Consider the following 25327-nt stretch of genomic DNA (forward strand, 5'->3'; position numbering starts at 1 on the left):
AATTGAAAAACTGCCTTAGAGCTGAATCTCATGAAGACATTTTCTCAACTGAGGCTCCTTCCTCTGATGACTCAAGCTTGTGTCAAGTTGACACACAAAACCAGCCAGTACACATACACAGATGAAAGTCTTAACTACCACTGTCTCTCTCAGGAGGAATACAGCATGATCTTCATTAGAACAAATGTATTTAAATCACACAGGATGTGTAGTCAGGTCAGTGACTACACAATAAACTATGCACCCTTTTCGTCAGAAGGAAAGACGTAATTTTTGAGTGGGTCTGGAGATCAGAGTGGTTTGGGTGATTCTCTCTGGAAGTGAATTGGCTGGGGAGACAGACAACAGTTTGTGACAGTCTATCCAGGTGTAGTAACAGAACCCAGTTTTCTCTCCTGTGGTATTCGAGGATTGTCTTTAGGCAAATAAGTAAACGTCAGAGTGGAGTCTCTTCCAGCCTCCAAGAGCCTACATTCAAAGATTAGCATTCTGGCTGCTAATTTAGGATGGTGTTCCCTGGCTCCTTTACCAGAGTGGGAGAGTGGGTTTTATGTGTTTGATTAGTGTGCACAGCTCTTGATTTTGGGTCTGCTTTCTCCTAAATGATCTGTTATTGAAAAGGAAAAGAAAGTAAATTTACGATACTCCAAAGAAAAATAACCTCATCCCCTTAGGTAAGAAGAACATTAATTAGTACTTAGGTCTTAGAGCTAGAGTAACACCCACATACTGGAACTGGCTCCCTCGAGGGGCCGCCTGTGGTACGTTATTAGGGACTGGAGTTAGTCATGAGGAACTCTGGAACACTGCCATTCACTTGATTATGTAAGCTGCAAATTTTGATGAAGTTTTTAAAAAGCATTGTCAAGTATTTTGAGTGTATTCCTCCCCAGAATTCATAAGATTTTCGTGGTAAAAGGCACTTCCCATCCACTCTGACTCAGAGGATGAAGGAAGTACTTGACCGCCTCAGATGCAAAGCTTTGGAATGACTTTCTATCCCTTCATTTAAATATTGCGGTACACTTGGTACTTGAGGTTGTCCTAAGAATCGTTCAGTCTTTTCTGCTGTTTAGTAATAGGAATGTGGAAACAGTGCTTTAATGGCTGAATCTTATTCTAGGCTGCGTTGCCCCTCAAGTGTTTTGTGTATGCCTACTTATTGAATAGAGCCTGAAGGATATTATTTTGAATTCTAAAGGATCTGCTTAATGGACATTGCATTTCATTTGTTTGGAAAGGTGTATACATTGTGCTTTTCTGTAGCCATGGGTTCCAAGCTCTCCTGTCTTGTCGTTCTCTTTTAAAAAAAAAAAAAAAGAAAAGAAATAAAGGAAGAAAGCAAGAAAGAGAAAAGAAAAGGGGAGGGGGGACAAAAGCTGCTGACTGTCACTAACACTTTCTGGCCTGATTTTCCCATAACTGATTTGTCTCTGTGAAGTGAAGTATACATTATCAAGTAGGTATCCATTCTGAACTCTGGGCAGATGTGCATGTGTCTTGGACTATGGGGCACTGTAGGGCTTTTTTTTCTTTTAGAAAGAGTCCAGCAAGAATCTTCTGGGGCAGGCACAGCTTTTTCAGATCATGATCCACGCCTCGAGACAATGTGTGAATAGAGTCAGAGCTTTAGATAGCTTCTGGGTATTATGTGAATCTATAGAACTGCAATTCATAAGATTACTTGATACTATCTTTTCTTTAGGGAAATATGTTGGTACATCTGGAAAATAAGCAAAAAAAATCTTACTTTGGTAGCTGTATGCAAAAGATAGAAAGATTTCAGTCTCTTGACTGCTTTCATCGTTTTTATCCTTGATTAAACTGTTTTCTCTGTGGGTGTTTTGAGATTTCTTAAATGAAAACATTTTTTTACCATTGTTTTGCCCTTGAAGGACTTTCAGCAAAGTGGAGGGGGGCTTCTTTGTCTTCTTTAGGATTGTTCTTCTTCTGGGCTCAGCAGGAGCTAGACAGCTCTACTATACTTACCCACTGCTTGTTGCTTGGTCTGTAGTTACAAAGTATACACCACTTGTCAGACGCTTTGTTACAATCCTGTATGGTATTTTCTTTGATCATTTCAGGACTATGAGGAAGTTTTAATATCTCAAGATGCTGTTAAATTGGGACCATGTGTTTTCAAAGGAGCGTCTGACTCACTGTGCTGCTCTGAGGCAGCCTGGGGGGCCAAGGTCCGTCTCTGTGCTTGTGATGATCTCAGTGTTGTAACGCTTTGTAACTGCTGCCTGCTGCTGCCTGTCCTAACCCTCGGAGTGATGAGCTCTTCGGGGAGCTTTTGGTCCCAGTTGAAGCACTTGGAAATGTCACCCTGTCCTCCCACCTGTCACCCTGAGTACCAGATCATACTTGTTTAAAGCCGTGTGAGCTATCTTGTGTGAGAGTTGGCACTTGTTTTCTCTGATGTTGACATGGGTTTAGCATGGTGTCAATAGAATACTACCCCCTCTCAGAAGCTCTTATTTAACAATTTGTTTAAAACTATATTATATGCTACTTCTTTTTTGGGGTAACCTTGTGTTTTTTTCTTTAGCATTGCTGGTGATTGAACTAGGCCTTGCATGTATTAGACAGCTGCTGTACCCCAGAGTTAAATCCCCATCCCCAAACTGCCATTTTGAATGTTATTTTTTTTTTAAATCAACAAATGATTGCCCTCACTGAGTGGGTAAGGGAATTCTCCACTCCTTTTGTGTGAGTAAACACTGCTATCAGCCGTGCTTCCAAACAGCTTCTAATGGCAGGAATGTTGTACCCCAGCACGAAAATAAGCCGTAACTGCAGTCAGTGGCAGAGATATAAATGGAGTGTTGTGTATAACCTAGTAGAGCAGAGCTTAGCAGGTCGCGCTGTGCCACCAGGCATCTCTCTGTTTCTCAGGAGTGGTGAATGTGCTGCTGACGACTCCACTCTGGGTGGTGAACACCAGACTGAAGTTGCAAGGGGCAAAATTTCGGAATGAAGACATTATACCAACTAACTACAAAGGCATAATCGGTAAGTATCTCCAGGATGTGTCCTTGTATGTTTGTCTGTTTCCACAGTAAAGCTGCCTAGCAGACAGCCTCAGATCCCAGCAAACTATTGTTTCTGTGTCTGTGATTGGTAAGAACTCCTCTGAGCTGACCATGACTGAGTCTCCTCAGCCCTGAGTATACTCTTCTCAAACAGTGGCACACCACCAGTGGGAGCACCTACTGTGCCCCTGTTTGTGTCTTGCCTAATAACAAGCCTAAGACTAGGGTAGAGGTGCTTACTGTTCCCAAAGAGCAGATGGGGAAGAGGCTGTGAGTATGTGAGTTTTTATTTAACTTTTTGCAGTGTTAGGCTTTAAAGCTAGGGCCTCAAGTGTGCTAGGCAAGCATTCTACCCCTGAGCTACACCCCTAAACTAAATATTCCTATTGTTGTCATTGTTGTTTTGTTTTTGTTCTTATTTTGCTTGTTTTTAGTTTTTCAGGACAGGGCTTCTCTGTTAACCTTGATCATCCTGGAACTCTGTAGACCAGACTGGCTTTGAACTCACAGAGATCTGCCTCCCTCTACTGGGACTAAAGGCTTGCACAACCACCACCCAGCCTTTTTTGTTTTTAAGACAGTCTTTTGTAGCCTAGGCTAACCTCAGGCTCATAGCCGAGGATGATCTTGAACTTCTGTTCCTCTTGCCTCCACTTCTCAGAGCTGGGATTACAGGAGTGCATCACAGTGCCTTGCCTGAGACTGAACCCGGGGCTTTGTGTGTGCTAGACAAGCACTCTACTGACTGAGTTATGTCCCCAGCTCCAAGGGTTTAGGGTTTGTTTTCTTTTTAAGGCAGAATTTTGCCATTTCGCAGGTTAGCCTTGAACTCACTGTATAGCCTAGTCTGGCCTCAAATTCATAGCAGTCCTTCCAACTACTGAGATCACAGGTGTGACCCACCATATCCAGCTTGTTACTGGTTTTGAGACAATCTCACTATGTAACCTAGGCTGGCCTCAAACTTGAGATCCTCCTGCCTTTTAACTTCCCCAGTGCCGGTGTTACAGGTGCTTACTGCACAGTCCCCCAAGGTAATTAATTTTGTTTTGTTTTTTGTTTTTTTGGTTTCTCAAGACAGGGTTTCTTTGTAGCCTGGTCTGCAGATCAAGTTCCAGGTCAGCCAAGGCTACACAGAGAAACTCTGTCTTAAAAAAACAAAACAAAACAAAACAAGGCAGTTAACTCCAGTGCAGGACAGTCCACACCTGTTGTCTGAGGCAGGAAGATTTAAGTGTTCAAGGTCATACTGGGCTTACCTAGCAAGAACAAACAAACAAATGAACAGAAAGATACCCAAATAGGGAATCTGCCTCCAAAATATCATCAAAAAGAGGATGGTTTCTATCTGGATCCATTCAGACAGAACAATTGTCTTTTCTAGTTAGGGCACTATCATGGTGCTTTACAAAAGCCTGGCTTCTTGCTTAGATGCATTCCACCAGATTATTCGAGATGAAGGAATCTTGGCTCTGTGGAATGGCACCTTCCCCTCCTTGCTGTTGGTCTTCAACCCTGCCATCCAGTTCATGTTCTACGAAGGCTTGAAACGGCAGCTTTTAAAGAAGCGGATGAAGGTAATCCCTAATTTTAAAAATGACTAAAAGAAATGCCTGTTTTCTTGTCTGACTGAAATGCTCCCCCTCTGCTTTCCAGCTCTCTTCTCTGGATGTGTTCATCATTGGTGCAATAGCCAAAGCGGTGGCCACCACAGTCACTTATCCCATGCAGACGGTACAGTCAATTCTGAGGGTAAGTGCTGGGGTTCCCCCCAGAGTGGGCCCAGTGACATCTAAAACACATCCTAAGATCTTCAGTGCAGTAATGCAGGTGGTGTGCCTGAGTGTTCGTGCCCATTCTCCCCTGTGTGCAATACTCTGCTAACCAGGCTTTCGGCTGGCAAGGAGTGAGTGAATTACTAAGGAATTTCTTAGTAATGTATTGTCTCAGGAAAACCGTCTGTGCAAACAGATTCCTCAAGGACCTCAGGACAACCCGAGTTTGCTTCCTTCCCATTCACATTGTTTGCCATGTGCCATGAAGCAGATGACCCCTGACAGAACCAGTTACTAATGAGTTAGCCTTTCCAGATCACTTTCAGACTTCAGGATTTTTTTTTATACATTTGGTTGTTTATACAGACAGACAGTTTTAGACACTGAGAAGCTGGGGTTGCAGTGTAGCTCCCGTCCTCATGAAGACAGCAAGGAAAGAGCCAAGTAATTATTATAAACTGAATCCACTGTTGAGCATATGAACAGCACTGGCTTACTGAAGAGAACTGTGGGGTTCTTCCTGGGCATCTGGCTGAACGCCTGCCCTTCTGAGGAGGCACATGGAAATCCAGGTACAAGGGAATATGAAGCTTGTGCCATACAAAGATGGGGGGACAGTGCATCCCAGAAGAGGGAGAGTGCCATGTCAAGAGCTTCCTTCATCTTAGGAACCGAAAGGAAGCCTCTGCAGCTGGGCGTGGCTTGCCCAGCATGAGTCTGGAAGAACCAGAGGAAAGCTGTGGGTGAGGAAAGTGGCGGGAAGAGTTGGCCTGCGGAGGACTTTGAGGTGGAAATGTATGATCTGAGGTAGGGCCTTGGAAGGCCTGTGAGGTCTGTGCAGCTCTTCTGTAGCGGATGGATCAGAAGCTGAGAGGTAGGGTCTGCAAGCATATGAACCTGAGTTCAAATCTCCAGCATCCACTGAAAGAGTAAGGCATGGCTTCCCACACTTGTGACCCCAGCATGGGCTTGGGGAGTAGGGGCCTGAAGAAAGGCAGATCTTCTGGTTCAGTGAGAACCAGTCTTAAGGCAGTAAGGCAGAGATCCAGAGAAGAAAGCAACAGAGGCCTTACTGAAAGAGGACCAATCAGTTAGGCAACCATTTTAGTACTCTAGGTGAGGGCTTGATAAGCCTAGACTAGGTTAGCAGCAGTGGAGATGAGCTGTAGGCAGATTCAGTGTCTGTACTGGGGCTTGGTATGCTGCTCAGAATACCACTGTACTGGGACTAGTTAGCATGAGCAAGGTCCTGAGTTTGAGCCCCAGCACCACAAAAGAGAAAAAAGAAAAATTGTTTAAAAATCTGTTGTTCAGAGAACATTTAAAGGATTTATTGCCAGAGAAAATGAAGGTAGTTGTCTCAGGGTTTCTATTGCTGTGAAGAGACACTATGACCACAGTAATTATTACAAAGGAAAACATTTAATAGGGGTGGTTCGCTTATAGTTCAGAAGTTTAGTCCATTATCATCATGGCGAGACATGGCAGCATGCAGGCAGACATGGTGCTGGAGAAGTAACTGAGAGTCCTACATCTTTTAGGAAACAGGAAGTGAGTGGTTCGTCTCACAGGGCCTAGCTTGAGTCAGGCTTGAGACTGCAAAGCCTGACTGTGCAGTGACACACTTCCTCCAACAGGACCACACCGCCTAATGGTGCCGCTCCCTTTGGGGGTCATTTTCTTTCTAACCAGCGCGGTAGTATATCAGTAAGAACACGACTTTCTATGAAAAGTGTTTTTGCTAATGTGCCATTTTTATGTGTTGTTTTTAACTGGCTTTTAATAGAGGGATCTTAAATAACTGGAAGCTACCACCCACAGCATGTCTGTGTATCATCCCAGGCATGTGCTTCTGTCTTGTTTTGTCTGTGCTGATAAGAGTTTTCCCTTAATTCTTTGTAAAAATGAAAGTTATTGATGCTAAGGATGTAGGTTTGTGGTAAGGGTATTTGTTTTATCATATTGAAGGCCTTTGGTATAATTCCCCCAGAACAATAACAATGACAAAAATACTTCCTTTATTGAAAAATATTTTTATTTTTAGCTTATTTAGTTGAAAAAGAGGATTAATAAAATCAGTAGTGCTAATTGGACCGTTTTTTATAATCAAACACTGTGCTATGAGAGTTATTCCAAAGAAATTTACTGAGTAGAAATTAAGATGAAGAGGGGCTGGAGAGATGACTCAGTGGTTAAGAGCACAGTACCTAAGTTCACTTCTCAGCACCCATGTCAGAAGGCTCACAGCCTCCTGTGACTCCAGCTCCTGGGGACCCAATACCCTTGTCTTCACTTTGTGGGCACCAGCATTCAAATGCATACATCACATACACAGACACACACATGTACACATGGTTAAAATAAATAAATTTCTTTTTAAAAATGAAATTTAAGATAAAGAGTGATAAATAGTAATTATCTCTTTTTCTGTCTTCCTTCCTTCCCAGTTTGGACGTCATAGACTAAACCCAGAAAACAGAACCCTGGGGAGTCTTCGGAATGTTCTCTATCTTCTTCACCAGCGAGTCAAGTGAGCTCTGTTTGCTGACCTGGGCTTCCTTTCAGCAGCCTCACTCTGCTGGGAGTGATGGGGGTGGTCGGGTGAGCTGTTTCCCATCAGTGCTGCAGCAGCCTCAGAAATCTCCCCCTCTTGTTTAAGTTTTTCTCAGTTTAGGAGCTTAGTGTGATTTGACGGCAATTTGGGGAATTACAGAAAAGTTCAGGCCCTTATTCCTTGCTAGTTACAAATATACAGAACTCCTTTGGGAAGGGAACCCCCAAAGGGTTGGGAACAGAACTTGGTGGCAGAGCCTGTGCCTAGTACTTGCATAGCCCTGGGTTCAAACCCTAACACCAAGAAAAAATAAAGAAGAAAGAGGCCAGGCATCATAGCACACTTCTTTAACTCCTTTAATCCCAGCACTCGGGAGGCAGGGGCAGACAGATCTGTGAGTTTGAGGCCAGCCTGCTCTACAGAGCTAGTTCTAAACCAACTGGGGCCACATAGTGAAACCTGTCTCAACAATCAATAAATAAAACTAAACAAAAATTCACCAGGTTAAAGCCAGTTAAATGTCAATAAATGATGCATATATACTTATATTTAAAAACATTTTCCCTTTCTTTTTATTCCTTTCCCAAGAGGTAGTCCCTATAAAGTATACACATTTCTAGAGAATGATAGGAAACTAATGTTTTCAGTGTATATATTCAGCTTACTATTTTGTTTTTATTTATTTATTTATTTATTTATTTGAGGCAGGGCTTTGCTATGAAGCCCTGACTGGACTAGTACTTGTCAAGTAGACCAGGCTGGCCTCAATCCTCCTTCCTCAACTTCTCTCTTTTAGTAACGGTAACACCATGCCCCTCCCTTCCGGTTGTATTAGTTTCCTGTGATGTGACACACTGATTTACTCACTGGTGCTCATACTGATGAGTGTGCAGGATCTTCACAAGCACTGCCGAGTGAAGAGCATAAACTGAGCCTCCTAGAATTAAGCAGTCATAATTTATGTGCAATTACCTACTTAAGAGAACTAGAGTACATACAATTTTGACATTGTATAATTTCAAGAATTAGAAATTTAGACATTGGCAGTTGACCTCCAGTCTTTTTGCCAGCACGGAGAAGGTTAAGAACAATGGACATTACCAGGCCATTTAAGATGTTGTCAGTTGGAGACCGATGAGGTCCTACAATTTGCAAATTATTTTTACATGTTTATCTTGTTTGGTCCTCACTCAGCCCTGTAGAAAAGTGACTATATTCCTATTTTGCAAATCAAGTAGCAGATTTAGAGAAATTGATTTGCCCAACACTAGAGGCAGCGCCAGATGAACAACTGCCATTCTTCAGTGCCGTGTTCTATGGTGATGGGAGCACCAGCACTATCCAGTAGGGCTGAGACTAGCTGCAGGTAGCTGTTGAGCTGTGGGATAGTGCCAGTGCTTCCAAGAAACCAAGTTTGCATTGTTTGAATTGCCACATCTGCCTAATGGTTACTGTCATCGATAATGCAATGCCATACTGAGCCTCTCATTTATGTGATTGAGAATCACCTGAAGGTCTGGGGCAATGGCTCAGTTGGTAAAGTGCTTGTCGTGCAAGCATGAAAACCTGAGTTCAGATGTCTAGCATCCACATAAAAATCCAGGTGTGGCAGTGTGTGGCTGTCCCTCCGGCACTGATGAGTGAGGACACATGGGTCCTGGAGGTTTGCTTGGCCAACCAGTTTAGCCAAAACAGCAAGTTCTAGCTTCAGTAAGAGGCTTGGTCTCAAAAAATTAGAAATGAAAAAATAAGGTGGACTGTGATAGATAAAGATACTCAAATCAACCAGGCAGTGGTGGCGCATACCTTTAATCCCAGCACTCAGGAGGCAGAGGCAGGTGGATCTCTGTAAGTTTGAGGCCAGCCTGGTCTACAGAGTGAGTTCCAGGATAGCCAGGGCTACACAGAGAAACCCTGTCTTTAAAAAAAAAAAAAAAAGATACTCAAGTCAACTTCTGGGCTATGCATGTGCTAAGGCATGCACACACATACATGCACAATATCATCTGAAGTCAGCTGTGATGTGCGTACCTAAAGTGGTGGAAGAATCAAGAGTTAAAGACAACCTTGGCTATGTAAGAAATTTGAGGCCAGCTTGGGCTACATAAGACCTGTCTGTAGGGCTGGAGAGATGGCTCAGTGGTTAAGAGCATTGCCTGCTCTTCCAAAGGTCCTGAGTTCAATTCCCGGCAGCCACATGGTGGCTCACAACCGTCTGTAGTGAGGTTTGGTGCCCTCTTCTGGCCTGCAGACATACACACAGACAGATCATTGTATGCTTAATAAATGAATAAATATTTAAAAAAAAAAAAGACCCTGTCTGTAAAAAGAAAATGCAGTTGAAATGCCTGTCACAATGTAGATCTTCGCCTTCCCTCTGGGATGGGGTGTTGAAGCCTGCAGTCTCAGCAGCCCTGGGACTTCCACTGTGGGTGGACGTCACCCTGAAGAACACAGTGAACAGGAAATGCATGGGTCCAGTTTTCTGCCCTCCTTTTCACATGATTACCCCTTAATAAAATTTCACAACAAGCATATAAACTTGCTTGATTCGGGCACCAGATTAGTTTAATGTCAATCCGCAGGCTGGAGTTGCTCTTGAACTAGCATAAGAGACTAACTCACTTTTAGCAAATAGTTTTGGAGGGATTATTTGCTTTGAGTTTCAGGTTCTAGCCAAAGCATTCTGAGGAGCTCTTAAGTGCTGTCCCCAGAAGAGCATGCTCCTCCTCAGCACCTGGGAGCTAGTTGGACATGCAAATTTTTTGATTCCTGTCCCAAAGTTAATGAAATGAATCAGATACTCTGGAAATGGACCAGCAGACCTGTATTTAACCAGTTCTTCAGGTGACTTAGGTGCTTGCTGAATTTAACTTAAGCCCTAGAACCAAATGTACAGGCAGTCTAAGAATCAGACAGCTTTTCATTTCTGTCTCTTCTCTTATTTCTACTGAAGTGAAAATAATCTAAACTAATTAATGACTTTCCTACCACTTAGGGGCTGTTAAGTTGAAATAACTGAATTGGAGGCCCATTAAACGTAGAAGTTCTTAGATCTCTGGTCTGAGCATTCCAATGGTTTCAGAAGCTTTCAGATCTGCAGCTTAGTAGTGCGGTGTTGCTAGCATCCCACTAATAAGTGAGGACTATAGTAAAGACAAAGTATCAGTGGCTTCTGAATACTAAACTTCATCTGTTCCTAAGTGCCTTCAAGGCTGAGAAGTCTGTTGGAATTGAAAATCTCTATTGCTTGTTTGCTCCTAAAGAAAAACCCTTTCAGAGAGAAGCTATCAGGGCAGCAGATCTGATATTTACAAAGAAAATCTATTTTTTCCCAACCTCTTTCCTTTCAGACGCTTTGGAATAATGGGACTCTACAAAGGCCTTGAAGCCAAGCTGCTCCAGACCGTGCTCACGGCTGCCCTCATGTTCTTGGTGTATGAGAAACTGACAGCTGCTACCTTCACTGTAATGGGCCTGAAGAGCACACACAAGCACTGAGGTCCTCCACAGAGCAGTGTGGAGATGCACATGCTGCACAGAGAGAAGAGGCACAGCTCTCCTCTCCCTCTGGTTCCATCCACACCACAGTCATTCCTGTCATTGGCTCCAAAGGCTCCAAAGGCTAAACAGGGAGTGGAGTTGGCTAGGCCTATTACCAACTTAATTTTTATGGTGTTTGCTTGGATTTGGGGGTGGAGGTTAGACTAATATGGAAATATTGAAAACCTGAAAATGTAAGTTTGTGGGTGTTTATTAGTTTTCGCAAGGGGTATGGACTTTCCATCTGAAGTTTTCCTCAACTTTGCCACTTGTTCTCTTTCCCCGAACGCAGGTTCTGACAACTCAGTAACGTACTTCTCCTCAGATACTTTTCTGTGTCTTAATCTTGGTAAAGATTTTCCTCACTGAAATCACATGATGACGATGCCATGGGCATGACTTTATTTCTGTTTGACTCTTTTCCTCCTGCATAATGAAAGTTAAGTGAGCTATTTATTTTGTGGGGAAAATGAAAATGATTAATCCTAAATAATTTTCTTAAAATCTGTAAATGTCAATTATTCCTTAGTGTTTGACATAGTTTTTAATACATATTTATTTTGAATTGTCTTTTATTACAAAAAAAAGCCCTGATGTTGTATGTCCACCCATGCAAGCTCCAATCAGACAAGCCTCAATAAACTGTCAGCACACTCACACACATTCACGAAGGTTGCTCTTTATTAAGGTACTAAATGGGTTTATGTGGTATCTGAATGAGACTGGCCCGCGGGCTCCTGTGTGAATACTTGGTTCCTAGTTGGTGAACTGTTTGGGAAGGGTAAGAAGGTGTGTCACTGTGGCCAGGCTTTAAGTTTCAGAGCCCACACCAGTCCCACTTGACTCTCTCTGCCTCATGGTTGTGCCACACGGTGTGAGCTCAGCTGCTGCTCCAGGGCCACGCGTGCCTGCCTGCTGCCATGCCCTCCACCATGACAGTTACGGACTCTGCCCTCTGAAACCATGAGCCCCAAATTAAATGCTTTCTTTTATAAGTTTCTTGGGTAACGGTGTTTTATTGCAGCAGTAGACAGTGACTGAGGCAGTGTGCAACCAGGTGGGTAAAGAAAGATTGTAAGAGTGCACTGAGCACCAGATACTAAGTGTGTGGACTCCAGAATGCTCTTCCCCTGGAGAGCTGTGTGGATTGTATTTTCAGAAGCATTTGATGTAGGTTATTTCTATTTGGAAACATTCCTTGGGGGCCTACTACTGTAAAATATGGCCCATCACACAGTAGCGTTGGCATGAGCTGAGAGCGTGGTAGGCTTTCAGCCCAGGCCTTCTGAGTCATATTTTGTAGTTTAACACGATCCCCAAGTAATTCTCATCTATAATAAAGTTCAAGAGATCTTAGGGCCACTGGCCCAACAGAAAATGGCATTGGTTTTGATTACAGAAGTCAGAAAAATATTTCTCTCAAGGGAAAAGTAGAGCATTGTGGGAAAGATGGCCTCTGAGAAATCTCAGAACCACATGTCATCAATTTCTTCTCTCAGAGCACACAGCTGGGAGTGGCTCAGAGAGCTCAAGCCACTCCACCCGCAAAGCAAACTCTCTTCACATTCGTAGGATTTTGTATTCTCAGCCTCTTGGCTGAGATGAAGTGTGGCTTTCTCTTAGAATGACTTTGATTCTTGTGCTTTGGTTTTTGTCTCTGACAAAATGACGCACTGTGTTTCAGTCAGTCGGAGAGTCATGAGGATTCTGTGGATCTGGACTCAGTGGACATTTCTTGTTTTCGCTTCCTACTCCTGTGGTGATTGCAAATTGTGTGCTTGTTAACTAGAAATAACTGAGGAGATTGGTGGTGTTCTAGAAAACAAACATTAAGAGAGCTAAACTGAACGCTCATTCCTCATTGAAGACAGAACTGGTCCCATTACGTACGTGTGTGTGTGTGTGTGTGTGTGTGTGTGTGTGTGTGTGTGTGTGTGTGTGTGCTTGCGTGTCTGTGTGTGTGCAAGAGGAAGTGTGTGCTTGTGTGTGGAAGCCAAAGGCTGCCGTTGGGTATCCCCTCCAGTCTCTTTCCACCTTCTCTTTTTGATCCAGGGTCTCTCACTAAACCTGGAACTGATTTGGCTAGATTAGTTGGCTAGCCCCAGGATCCACCTGTTTGCACCTCTGCAATGCTGGAGTTGTAGGCGTGCCTTGCTGTGTCTGTGTGGGTCCTGGTACTTGAACTCGGGTCCTTATGCCTGAACTGCGAGCATTTTTGTAGTGATATTTAGTTTGTGTCTTAACAAATAAAGCTTGCCTGAAGGTCACAAAGGTGATCCCAGCACCTTTAATCCTAGCACTAGGAGGTGGAGACAGGAGTGATATGGCTGGACGGAGAGAAGAATATGAAGCAGGAGGAGACAAGAACTCAGTGCAGTCTGAGGATTGCCCCTGCAGTCTGAAGATGCAGTCTGAGGACAGGATCACCCACTTTGGTCTGAGCATTTATAGACGAAAAAGGTCTCTAGTGACTGACTGCACTGCTTCTCTGATCCTTCGGCATTCACCCCAATATCTGACTCCAGGTTTTATTTATTAAGACCGATTAGAATTCATGTTGCATACTTTACTGACTAAATCTCAGACCCCTCCACCATTACTACTTTTTTGTTTTTGTTTTGTTGTTTTGGTTTGGTTTTTTGTGGGTTTTTTTTTTTTGTTGTTGTTGTTGTTGTTTTGAGACAGGGCTTCTCTGTGTAACCTTGGCTGTCCTGGAACTCACTCTGTAGACCAGGCTAATCTTGAACTCACAGAGATTCTCCTGCCTCTGCCCCCTGAGTGTTAGGACTAAAGGCATGCACCACCACACCTGGCCCACTACTTCTTATTTTACTTAAAGATTTGTGTATGTTTGAAGTCTTGGGTGGGAAGCACATGATTGCTGTCTGGGCTGTGTAGAGGAAGAGAATGACTTAGAATGGTGCTACTGTATTTTCATGATCATCTTAGTTATACTGTTCCCTTGGAAGCTTGCATGTTGATCTCATGATGTGATGGGTTGGTATGTTAGAACACCCTCCAAACCAAAGCATACAGCTCAGGTAAGTGTTTATGATGTGAGAATGTGTTTGATACTCCTTTTTCTTTGACATCTTTTTCATTTTCTTCCTTTTTTGTCTGGTTTGTTTGTCTGTTTAATTAAGACAGGGTCGTCCTTTGTAGCTCTGGCTGTCTGGATCTCATTATGTAGGCTGTGCTTGTCTCAAACTCACAGAAATCCATGTCTCTGCCTCCAAATGCTGGACCAAAGGTGTGTGCCCCCACGCCTGGTCCCTTTTTCTCTGATCTTATGAGGGGGCAGTTTAGTAATGAGGTTTTATGTTTTTTGAGGAAGGGGGATAGACTCACCAGTATAAACTAAGTAATAAAATCTAGTTTTGTAGCCTTTGGTGAGTAATAGGTTAATTGAGCATGATGAAGAGCTGGTGTCCCTTAGAAGGGAATGGGAGCTTTTCCTCTTGAATCATGCAGTTTCTTTAGACTGTGAGGCTTAAGAGCCTTGACGAATACATCAGTGTCACTGTGGTGGGAATCTCATCTCTGTAAGTATTTAATCTCTGCTTTGAAGTGGACACTGATGTTCCTGCCCTTGACTATTTTATAATTAATTTGGAAGTATAAAAAATTAGGCTGTACCCTGAGAGCATAAGCAGTGGGAGTTAGAAGTCTAGGTTTTATTCCCAGGTTTACCACTGGCTCTCAGATTATGTCATTTCCTTGCACTTCCACTCTTTGATAAGTAACGATAATACTACTTCCTACCCACTTCAGAGGGTTGTGAGAGCTAATGATGCCAGCTAAATCCCTTTATGGTCCTGCAATGGGGACGGAGTGAGAGGATCCAGATTTATATAGCAATTTCCCTGCTAACGCTTTTGCTTTTTCTCCTCTCATCATCCCAGTATCTCTGTGGAGTAGGTAGGCAGAAGTAACCATAACCCTATTTAATTAACAAGGAAATTGAAATAGAACTGTCAGAGGATTCTCTAGGTAAAGCCAGGACTTGAGTTTCCTTCATTCTGGTAGAAGATTAAGAGAATGGGTTCTAAGCCAGGCAGTGGTGGTGCACGTGCTTGGAAGGTAGAGGCAGGCGGATCTCTGTGAGTTCGAGGTCAGCCTGGTCTAGAAGAACTAGTTCCAGGACAGGCACCAAAGCTACAGAGAAACCCTGTCTCGCGGTGGGGTGGGGGGAGAGCGGGGAGGGGGAGAGGATGGACTCTAGGACTAGACAGACTCATACTGAACTTTCAGGAAACTCAGTTTTCTTAACCATGGACTGGAGAGCTCTCTCTCTCTCTCTCTCTCTCTCTCTCTCTCTCACACACACACACACACACACACACACACACACACACACACACTCGCTTTTTTAAAATACTAATTTATTTTGTGTCTATGGGTGCCTGTAGGTATGTCTGTGCATCACTTGCAAGTCTGGTGCTCAAGGAGACCAGAAGAGAGCATTGGATCTCCTGGAACTGGAGTTAAAGGTAGTTGTGAGCCACCACGTGGTTGTTGGTGGGAATTGACCTCGAGTTTTCTGGTGGGAAGCTCTTAACCGCTGAGCCTCCTCCAGCTCTGGAGTGAGTTCCTGGTAAAGCTAGTTATGGGGTGATCACAAGTGTTAGCTAGGGATCATTAGTGTTGTCTTGTAAGAGCTGGATACACATTAGTGACAACTATTACTATCATATTGACTAGGAATGCAACTGGCTGGGTAAATATAACTGTGGCCTCATAGAAGGCACTCTGAATTTTGAGTCAGACCTGGGCCCAGTTTCCATATTTCAAGTAATAATGACCTCGTGGTCATAAACCAGTCTCTTCACCTTCAAAGCGTCCTCCTTCTCCTGTCAAGTGCAGTTATTACTTCTGAAGGCTGTTCTGAGGGCACAGTATAGGTGTGTGGGTGCTAAAGCACCTGCACAGTATGTGTTGTGTGTTTCTGTTTAACAAGTGCTGTTGAAACCAAGAAAATCTCTTTGGGTGTTTCTTTTGATGTGTATGTTTTTGTTTTTATTATATATTTTTTAATTTTTTTATACAATGTATTTTGTTCTAAAGTTCTCTCAGATCCTCCCCACCTTCCTACCCACCCAATTTCATGTTCTCTCTCATGAAACAAGCAAACCAAACAAAAGCCCAAAGCTATGTGTGATGACTCATTCCTTTAGTCCCAGAACTTGCAAGCAGATGCAGGCAGATCTCTGAGGTTGAGACCAGCCTAGTCTGCACAGCAAGTTCCAGGGACCAGGAGGGAGGATGTGATCTTCTAAGGAAGGAGGAAATAGAATACAGCTTTGCTTTTTTGTTAGTGTAAGACGTGGTCTATTATGTAGCCCTGGCTATCCTGGAACTTGATATATAGATCAGGCTGGCATCTAACTCACAGAGTTCTAGAGTGCTGGAGTTAAAGGCGTGTGTCCCCACAGCTGGTTTATAGTATGGTTTTATCCAGGGATGAAAGGGAGACTAGAGAATCAAATGGGGTTGAGAACGTGAGAACAGGATAAAGGAGGGACTATGGGGAGGTAACTTTTGAAAAGCCACATTGAAAGATAGTATTTCAGGGCTAGAGAAATGGCTCAGTGGTTAAGAGCACTGACTGCTCTTCCAGAGGACCCGGGTTCAATTCTCAGCAACCACATGGCAGCTCACAGCTGTCTGAAAATCCAGTTCCAGGGGATCTGACACCTTCATACCAATGCACATAAAATAAAGATAAATAAATCATAAAAAAGTTTAAAAAAAGAGAGATAGTATTTCAGAAGCTTCCTAAAATATATAAAAGAAATTTAAATGGGATTACCATATAAGCCCCACCCCCAAACTACTATAGGCTATTGTTAGTGCTATTGGTACCCTCCACAACCAATGGCCCTATTACTGAAGATACCACTTACGTCATTGAACATGGAGAAATTGAGCTGGTGCCCACCTAGAAGCTTTACCCCTCTTGACTAGCGTTCATAGTGCTGAAAGGTCTATACATGCTAGCAGAGGAGGAAGGTAATGTTCATTCTCATCTAACTATCAGCCCCTCAACTTACAGCAGTGATCTGCCCACAAGATAAATGAGTGTGATAGTGGCGCAGATGTTAGGGGAGCAGCTAACCATATGTATTGTTTTTCAGAGAGAAACCAGACTTGTTCAGCAGAAGAAATTTAAATTAAAAAGATACAGACATTAGCATGGTGCCTATGCAAGGTGACTGATAAAGTTTGCACTCTCTTGTGACCAAAGGCAACTAGAAGGATAGGTGCTTGTTTCATCTTGTACTTTCTGGTCACAGTTGGTAATGGAGGGAAGTCAGGGCAGGAGCTCATACAGGAGCATGAAGCGGGAACTGGAGGAACACTGCCTTCTGGCTCATTCTCAGGCTTGCTCAGCTAGTGTTCTTATGCCCCTGCCTAGGGATGGTGCTGCCCCTAGTGGATTGAGTCCTCCCACACCAATTAGCAATCAAGAAAAAGCTACACAGCCATTCCCAGTCGGATGGAGGCAAGTCTTCCATTGAGGTTCCCCCTTCTCAGGTGTGATTGTTGGCTTTAATGTCAATTTGCCACCAGTTAAAATCACCAGAGTAGAGAGTCTCACCTGAAGAACTGTCTTGATTGCCTTAATTGACGTGTGAAGACCCACCCACAGTGCAGCAGCACCTTCTGGTAGCATCCCAGATTTTTTTTTTAAAGCGCATTTGCAGAGGAAGGTTGTTTGCCTTTTGCCCCTGTGGGCTCTCTTTCCTCTTGCTTCTGAGTTTCCCTGCTGCTGCTGGCTGCTGCTGCTGTTTCCATTGCTGATATGAGAACTAGCAATTTCCAGGCTTCCATTGTTGACTGAGGACAAGTGGCTCTCCAGAAACTTCAGTTTTCAGCACCTTATTGGAACTGCTGAGGCACCCAGGCTAGTGGACTGAGTGCCCAGCCCCTCAGGTATGAGACACCTGTTATTTCAATGTAAGCAGACTTAGTAATTTCTTTATATACATACATGTATATCACACACATGATATATATGTGTTTTATATATGTATATTCCATTGGTTCTGTTCCTCTAGAGAACGCTGACTAATACAAATTGTGGTACTAGGAGCTGTTCTGGAGAAAGAGTTGTAAGTATGACTTACAACTAATGGGATTGGTGATATCTGGAGCTGGCTCTCCAACTGGATGAAACTGTGGTTACTAAAGACTGCTGTGGTAGTGTGGGTATCACTGGGAGTCCATGGTGTGAGCTGTGGTAGTGTGGGGTATCACCAGAAGTCCATGGTGTGAGCTGTGGTAGTGTGGGGTATCACCGGAAGTCCATGGTGTGAGCTGTGGTAGTGTGGGTATCACCGGAAGTCCATGGTGTGAGCTGTGGTAGTGTGGGTATCACCGGAAGTCCATGGTGTGAGCTGTGGTAGTGTGGGTATCACTGGAAGTCCATGGTGTGAGCTGTGGTAGTGTTGGGTATCACTGGAAGTCCATGGTGTGAACTATTTAAAGAATTGTGCAAAATAAATGCATTTGATGCTCCAGGTTCACCTCTTGTGTGAAACTGGGCATTTAGTGACTTTATGTAAAACCTTTGAACATTTGTGGAAAAAATAGTGATGCTGCCTACTTCCTTTTAGTGTCTTTGAATAGTTACCAAGCAGATGAAAAAAATGAGTCATAAAATTGATGATCCCCAGGTGTGCATACACAATCTAAAGGTTCCTTAGTATGCCCCGGAAGAGAATCCAGCAGCTGTTAGAACTTAAGCTGCAGAATACCAAACCCAAGTGCTCCTTATACAATTAGCTGACTTACAGTGCAAATGTAATTCCTAACGTCTAAGGGTGCCAGCAGTTAAAATGAGAGCGCTGACTGAAAAAGAGTAGGATCCTGTGGCTTGGGTTGCTGATCTGTGGAAGGACCTAAGGACGTTGGCATTGAATGCTCAGGTTCCCGTGGGTCCAGTCTGCTTGAGGAAATAGCCTCATCCTTAGCGAGGACGCATCCCCACCGCCTGCAGTATTACCCTGAAGAACCTAATGCGTTGGTTAACTCATTCAAGCAGACATTTGGGGAGTGTGTGTGAGAACGGATCTTTAAGGCAGCGAGATAGTGGTGGAAGGAAAGCCAGATCAGGACCCGAGGCAAAGATTCTGGGTTTACTCTTGTACAGTTACAGGACCTGTGAGTTTATTTGATTGGTTGGCTGAGTAGCTGTGAAAAGATGGCCTGCCCAGAAGGAGCTGGAGATGCCTGCTATTCTTTGACTTAGTGTTAAGGGATTTTTAAGGCTCAGGGAAATTAGAATGCTTGAGTGGTTTTGTTATTTAAAACCCAATCAGAAGACACGCCCTTCACTGACACTGTGAGACACAAAATGATGAGAGAGACGTAGCTGAAGAGCTTTGTCATGGCTCTCCTCCTGCTAGGTCTTAGGATTGGAGTCGTTGCCGCTCAATTTGGCAAATTAAATGCAATGTGTTAAATTGGGCACTGGAGTAGCAAGAGGGGTAGGTGGCAGCATTGAATTGCCAATGACAAGGGATTGTAGTTACCATAATGGGCAGCCCAGGCCAAACAGTGTCTATAATAGCCTGACTCATAATGGGCAGTACAGGCCAAGCATTGTTTGTAATGTCCTGGCTCTAATGGGCAGCACAGGTAAAGTGATGTCTGTAATGGCGTGACTCACACAGACCTTTGTGATCGCTGATCAATCATGGTGTTTCCTATAATAAAATAGAATGAGGCCTCCTACTCCAGCTGCTGAGTACCCAGCCTCGAGGACTGAGCAACTACTGGGTTCTCAGTCTCTCTTAAGCTGATTTAATAAATTCTTTTAATATATTTATTCTTCCTATTGGTTCTGTTCCTCTGGAGAACATCAACTCATACACCAGGTTATTAGTTTGTGTCAAGCTGACAATCAAGATTAGCCATCACAGTGACATAAATTTGTAAAGCATTCCATTTAAACAAACAAACAAACTGCAATAATGAGTATGGAATATCATAAATAAGTAGGGAAAGTAAAAGCGAGAAGCCAAATCCAATAATGTTTTATTTTATTCAGTTTTCAAAGTAGGGTTTCCCTCCCTGAAATTGTTAGTTAGTCAGTAACATGCCATGTTCAACAGTGGAGTCCCTGGCTGAGCTGGTGACTCCCCTGGGTTCCTTAGAAAAGCTGAAGTGACTCTGTGGAGCCGAGAGAGCTCCTGATGGCAGGGCATTGATTGCCTGGCAGTGCTGAGTGTTACCAGAATAGCTAAGTGGACAGGAAGGCTCACTCGGAAGGAATGGATCCGTGCAATGAATTGGGCTGCTTGAGAAGCTACAAGCTTTTTGCCACTGTCTAAATAAAAAGGGCCTTGTGTTAATGCTGATGTGTGTGGGGCACACTAGTTAGTCCCATGGAATTGCTCAGTGGGTCTAACTGAAGGGTGTGTGTAGAAGAGAAGAAAATGGTCTCTTAAAGTTACAGAGTGCTAACTGGCTAGGGGGGTCAGAGGCTAAAGGTTCTTGCCACACAAGCCTAGTGAACTAACTGAGTTTGATCCCTAGAACCTGTGAAAAGGTGGAAGCAGAGAGCCAAACCCAGAGTTGTCCTTTGGCCCCCACATACATGTCTCTCCCCCATGGACATACACAACAATAATACATGAAAGAAACAAAGTTAGAATAAGAACCAGGCATAGGGCAGGCACCTGTAACACCAGCTATTTAGAAGGCAGTAGCAAGAGGAGCCGGTGTTTGATGGTTATTCTCGGCTATGTAGCAAGTTTGAGGAGAACCTGGTCTGTATAAGACCCTGTCTCGATTAAAAAAAAAAAAAGGGACTGGGAATGGGATGGCTTCTTAGGTAAGAGTGCTTGCTGTGTGAGAATGAGAAACTGAGTTCAGAGCTCTAGAACCACGTTGGCAGTGGTTTTTAAATCTCAGCACTCAATAGGCAGAGGCAGGCAGATCTCTGAGTCCGCCTGCCTTTGTCTCCTAAGTGCTGGGATTAAAGGTATACTCTGCCACTGCCAGCTTTTTGTTCCCCTCTAGTTTATGTTTTTATAATTCCTGTACTGTGGTATTTTCAGCTTTCTTTAATTAGTTCATTATTATTGAGACAGAGTCTCTGTATAACTTAGTCTGACTTCAGGTCCCTGATCCTCCTGCCTCTGCCTTCCAGGTGCAGGGGTCACACACATGCAGCACAGTGTGGCTTCATTGTGCGTTTACTCACCCTTTAAACACTCGTTAGTCTTTGCTTTACAGGCAGCTGCCCTGTACCAACTGCTGGCTACTCTGTGTTTCTCATCCTTGTTTGCTTTAGACTCTGTGGAGCCCGTAGGTAGAGTGGACAGTCAGCAGTGAGTGGTCCCTGTGTGGCTGCCGTATGGATGGCCTCATTAAATTGCTAGTTCCTGTTTTAAGACATGCTCATGGCTTTAAAAATTGTTTTTTGATTATTTGCCATATGCAAGCACGTGCCAATTTCTGGGATTAGAAAGATACATAATATTCAAGTTCTGCCTCTCTAATTCATTATTCAGTGTGGGAATCAGACAGACAACAACAGCTTAGACTTCTTCCGCTGATAAGTTCTGATGAAAAAATGTTATGTAAATGTTCAGTCATTTTGTGTGCCTGGAGAGATGGCTCAGCGGCTGAGAGTACTTGCTTCTCTTCCAGAGGACCAGAGTTCAGCTCCCAGCCCCCATCCTGGACAGCTCGTAGCTACCTGTAACTCAAACTCCAGGGATCCAATGGCCTCTTTTGGTTTTTGTGGACTCTGCACACATGTGACACACACAGACACACAGACACACACGCACACAAACACATTTCTGAATTTAATTTTTTAAATTATTTTATGTGTATAGGTGTTTGGGTTGTATGTACATCTATGTGTGGGTGCCTGGTGTGCACTGAGGCCAGAAGAGGGCATCAGATACTGTGGGAACTGCATCCAGGTCCTCTGGACTAGCAGCCAAAGCTCTTAATCACTGAGCCATCTCTCCAGGCGGGCGCTCCATCATTTCATAGCCTGAGAGGCAGGGTCTGACTGTCGTCGAGTTTGAGGTGGGAAGGTGAGGTTCGCCGGGATCACACCAAGCAGTAGAGGATTGTCTTGACCCAGAACATTCCAGCCTAGGCCTAAGCACTGAAGGAAGGCTGAAGTAGAGGAGAGGAGAGACCTGTGGGCCACTGCCCCACACCTGTGGGTGGCGGCTTCAGCAGCCCTGTCTTTCTTAACAGTCTTGTTTACAGTTAGACTTGGATCTAATGAGATGATGAGGTCCTCGAACTCTAAATTGTGTTATTAAAATTTTAAATTAAATTAATCATAACATGAACTGTTCAGTTTTCCATGTACAAGGTCGGTTAACAAGAACACCTTAGGTTTCTTGTAACTATCGTCCTTAGCCAGGCTGGCCATTCTGAAAATTGGTGGGGAGGGGAGTTGTAGGTTTTGGTTTTTGTTGTTGTATACATGTAAATGCACACATACCCAACACATATTGGGTTTGTATGTGTGTGTGTTTGTTTTTTGACAGGGTTTCTTTGTGTAGCCCTGGCCGTCCTGGAACTTGCTCTGTTCCAGGTCAGGCTGGTCTCTAACTCACAGAGATCCACCTGTCTCTGCCCTCCAAGTGCTGGGATTAGAGGTGTGTGCCACCACCACCCAGCTAAGGGTTTGTAGTTTTTCAAGACAGGGTCTTACCAGGTCAGCCAGGCTGGCCTGCAGCACACAGTGGCTTTGAATTCTGTCCTCCTTGGGTTCCCCAATACTGGGATTGTAAACTCTATAGGACTATACCACCCCATTGTCTCAGCAAACAGTAGTTAGACCTCAGCTACATTGTGAGTTGAAACTCAGTCCAGATAACAATAATTATGAGAACAATAATTAGGCCAGAACATCATGCCACACATCTTTAAAATCAGCACTCAGGAGCAGAGGCAGATGGATCTCTGTGAGTTCAAGGCCCTAGTCTACAAAGTAAATTCCAGGACAGCCAGAGCTATGTACAGAGACCATGATTTAAAAAAAAATATGAAAAACTAAACTCATGAAAATAAAGACTTTATCTTGTCTGGTATATGATGACCTCCCCCCACACCCCGCTCATCCATCCACATCCTCCTCCCCCCAGACAGAACCCTGGGCCTGGTGTGCCCAGGACATGTACTCTCCCACTGCCCTGCTGACTTATTTATGTTCAATGGCATTCATTCAGCAGTGTGGACACTCTTCACCTCTGCTTGGGAAGCTGCTGGAGAAATTCCACTGGAAGTGGAATGGAAGAAAGGTGCAGGACTGAGGAGTGGGCTGCGTGTTCTGTGTGCATCTACTCTGCCTAACAATCCTGCCAAGTCACATGACCTACAAAAGTAAATAATACACACGCTAATAGCAGGAAGTCCTCACTGGCAGGCAGCTGAGATTGTGACTATCTACCAAAAGAGAACATAACAATAGCCACTATTAACTAGGCACCTCCTATTTACCAATTAGTGTCACAAGACCTTGTGTGTATCTTTTATTGAATCCTGAAGATCCCAAAGCCTCTGTATTTTCCACAGTTCTGTCCTTGGGGCTTTGGTTCCATGTCTACACAACTACCTACATCATGTGACTTTGTTAGATAGTAATTTCTACGTTTTGGCAGTTCATCATAATGCCCCCCCCCAATTTTTTTGACAGGTAGCCCAGGCTAGCCACACTCATTGTGGTATTAGGGACAATAATGTCTCCCATAGGCTCACATGGTCTTGGTGTCCAGGTGGTTGAACTTGTTTGGGAAGGATTAGGAGGTGTAGCCTTGCTGGAGGAGATGTGTCACTGGAGCCAGGCTTCAAGGTTTCAAAAGTCTCCCCATTACAAGCACATTCTCTGCCTCCCACTGGAGGATCAGATGTGAGCTCTCAGCTGTTCCTGCCGGCACGGACTCACCCTCTGAAACTGTAAGGCTAATTAAACTCTTTCTTTTCTAAGTTACCTTGGTCATGGTGTTTTGTCACAGAGATAGAAAGCCAAGGATAACCTTGAACTTTGGATCCTCCACCCTCATCCTCTGAAGCTCCGGGATCATTGCCACGTACCACCACGCCTTGCTGGGGATCACACAAAAGACTTCCCGTGTGCTAGGCTACATCACTTATCCATCTCTCTAAGCCATGGAGTAGCATTTGTAATGTGCCTGGGTAGAAAGGATTTATGATCATGGAGCTTACAAATATTGAAGAGTTCTACAGTTTTGACTTCTGGTTTTATAAGTGTGCAGCGCACAACGCCTGTCTGTGCTCTGTGCGCTACCATACAGTTTGTGAGCTTCAGGCAAGAGGCTGGAGGTTGAAACATACAAAGCCTCACTCACACAGACAGAGAGACAGAGACACGGACCTCTAGTCACTGGTAAGAAGCCCTTTATTCAATAGCGCCATGGAGGCTTATATACCCAACAGTCAGGTGGGCCAACAGGTGAAAACCTTATCCTCTGATCCTCAAGGCCAAGGCAACACGTGCTTGTGAAGCAGAGCTGGTAAACAAACTTTGACAGCTCCAGTAACTCAAATCAGAAGGAAAGTGAAGATCTCTAGCAGGGAAGAGCAGCTGGAGCTCAGGACTCCAAATGGTCCCATCATAAGTGAACTCCCTTTTAAGAGAAAAATGGCTGCTTTTGTGTTTTGTTTTCTGGTTTTGTTTTTTGTTTTCTAAGATTTACTGTTGCAGCTAGGGAAAGTACTTTAAACCACCAGAGGGCATTGCGGTTAGCCTCCAGTACCTGCTTCCTTACAAATCCCAGCCTCCAGAGGTGCCTTGTGAAATCTGTTTCCAGGAAAAGAAACCAGAAAAAGAAGCCTTTTCACATTTAATGAACAGCCCGAAGAGGATCTGAAGATTGAACTTGGAACACAAGGGCGAGCATCCTTTTTATCTAACCAGGCAAAGAACAGAGTAGGTGGTGTCTCGCTAAAATGTCATTCTCTTCCTTAGTCCTTTCCCAAGCATGTGCCTAAACTTTGAATTGCCATCTATGATTAAAAATAACCTTTTCTGAGCAGAAGGTAAACTCGGTACCTCACAATATCAACAGAAATTGAAGTAGAGACATAGAAGCCCGTCTTTGGTAGCATCCATCTCTTTGTTACTATTGCCACTAATAAAAAACATAACTTGACTGAAGCACAGCTAACACCCGCTGTGTAGAAGCTAAAGCAGGCAAAAAGCTGCTGCATCACAAAGTGGCACGGAGAGTAGGTGGCATTCTGTCAACCCATGAACTGAAGTCAGCTCAGCACCCCTTACCAGTGGTGCTGGTGTAAATGGGTCCATCTTTCCACACCGTGTGAAATAAATCTGGCTGCTGCAGCTCTAGGCTGTGGCTGACGAGCACGCAATCATCTGTGTCCCAGGACTGAAGCCTTGGCTCAGTTCACCGGTATTT

General features: G+C 44.0%; 1 protein-coding gene across 3 annotated transcripts in view; it reads left to right on the plus strand.

Moving 5' to 3' along the window:
• The window catches only part of Slc25a17 (solute carrier family 25 member 17), a 45753-nt gene extending 34183 nt beyond the window's left edge, over positions 1-11570 (plus strand). For all 3 annotated transcript variants that reach the window (XM_048454710.3, XM_048454712.3, XM_048454711.3), the window contains 5 exons: positions 2899-3015; positions 4467-4612; positions 4692-4787; positions 7258-7340; positions 10718-11570. In XM_048454710.3, coding sequence (XP_048310667.1) covers positions 2899-3015; positions 4467-4612; positions 4692-4787; positions 7258-7340; positions 10718-10865 — 590 coding nt within the window. In that variant the 3' untranslated portion in view covers positions 10866-11570. The remainder of the gene's footprint in view (positions 1-2898; positions 3016-4466; positions 4613-4691; positions 4788-7257; positions 7341-10717) is intronic.
• The last annotated feature ends 13757 nt before the right edge of the window (positions 11571-25327 follow it).

Source organism: Myodes glareolus, chromosome 19 (assembly GCF_982192425.1).
Source record: "Myodes glareolus chromosome 19, mMyoGla1.1, whole genome shotgun sequence".
Classification (NCBI taxonomy): domain Eukaryota; kingdom Metazoa; phylum Chordata; class Mammalia; order Rodentia; family Cricetidae; genus Myodes; species Myodes glareolus.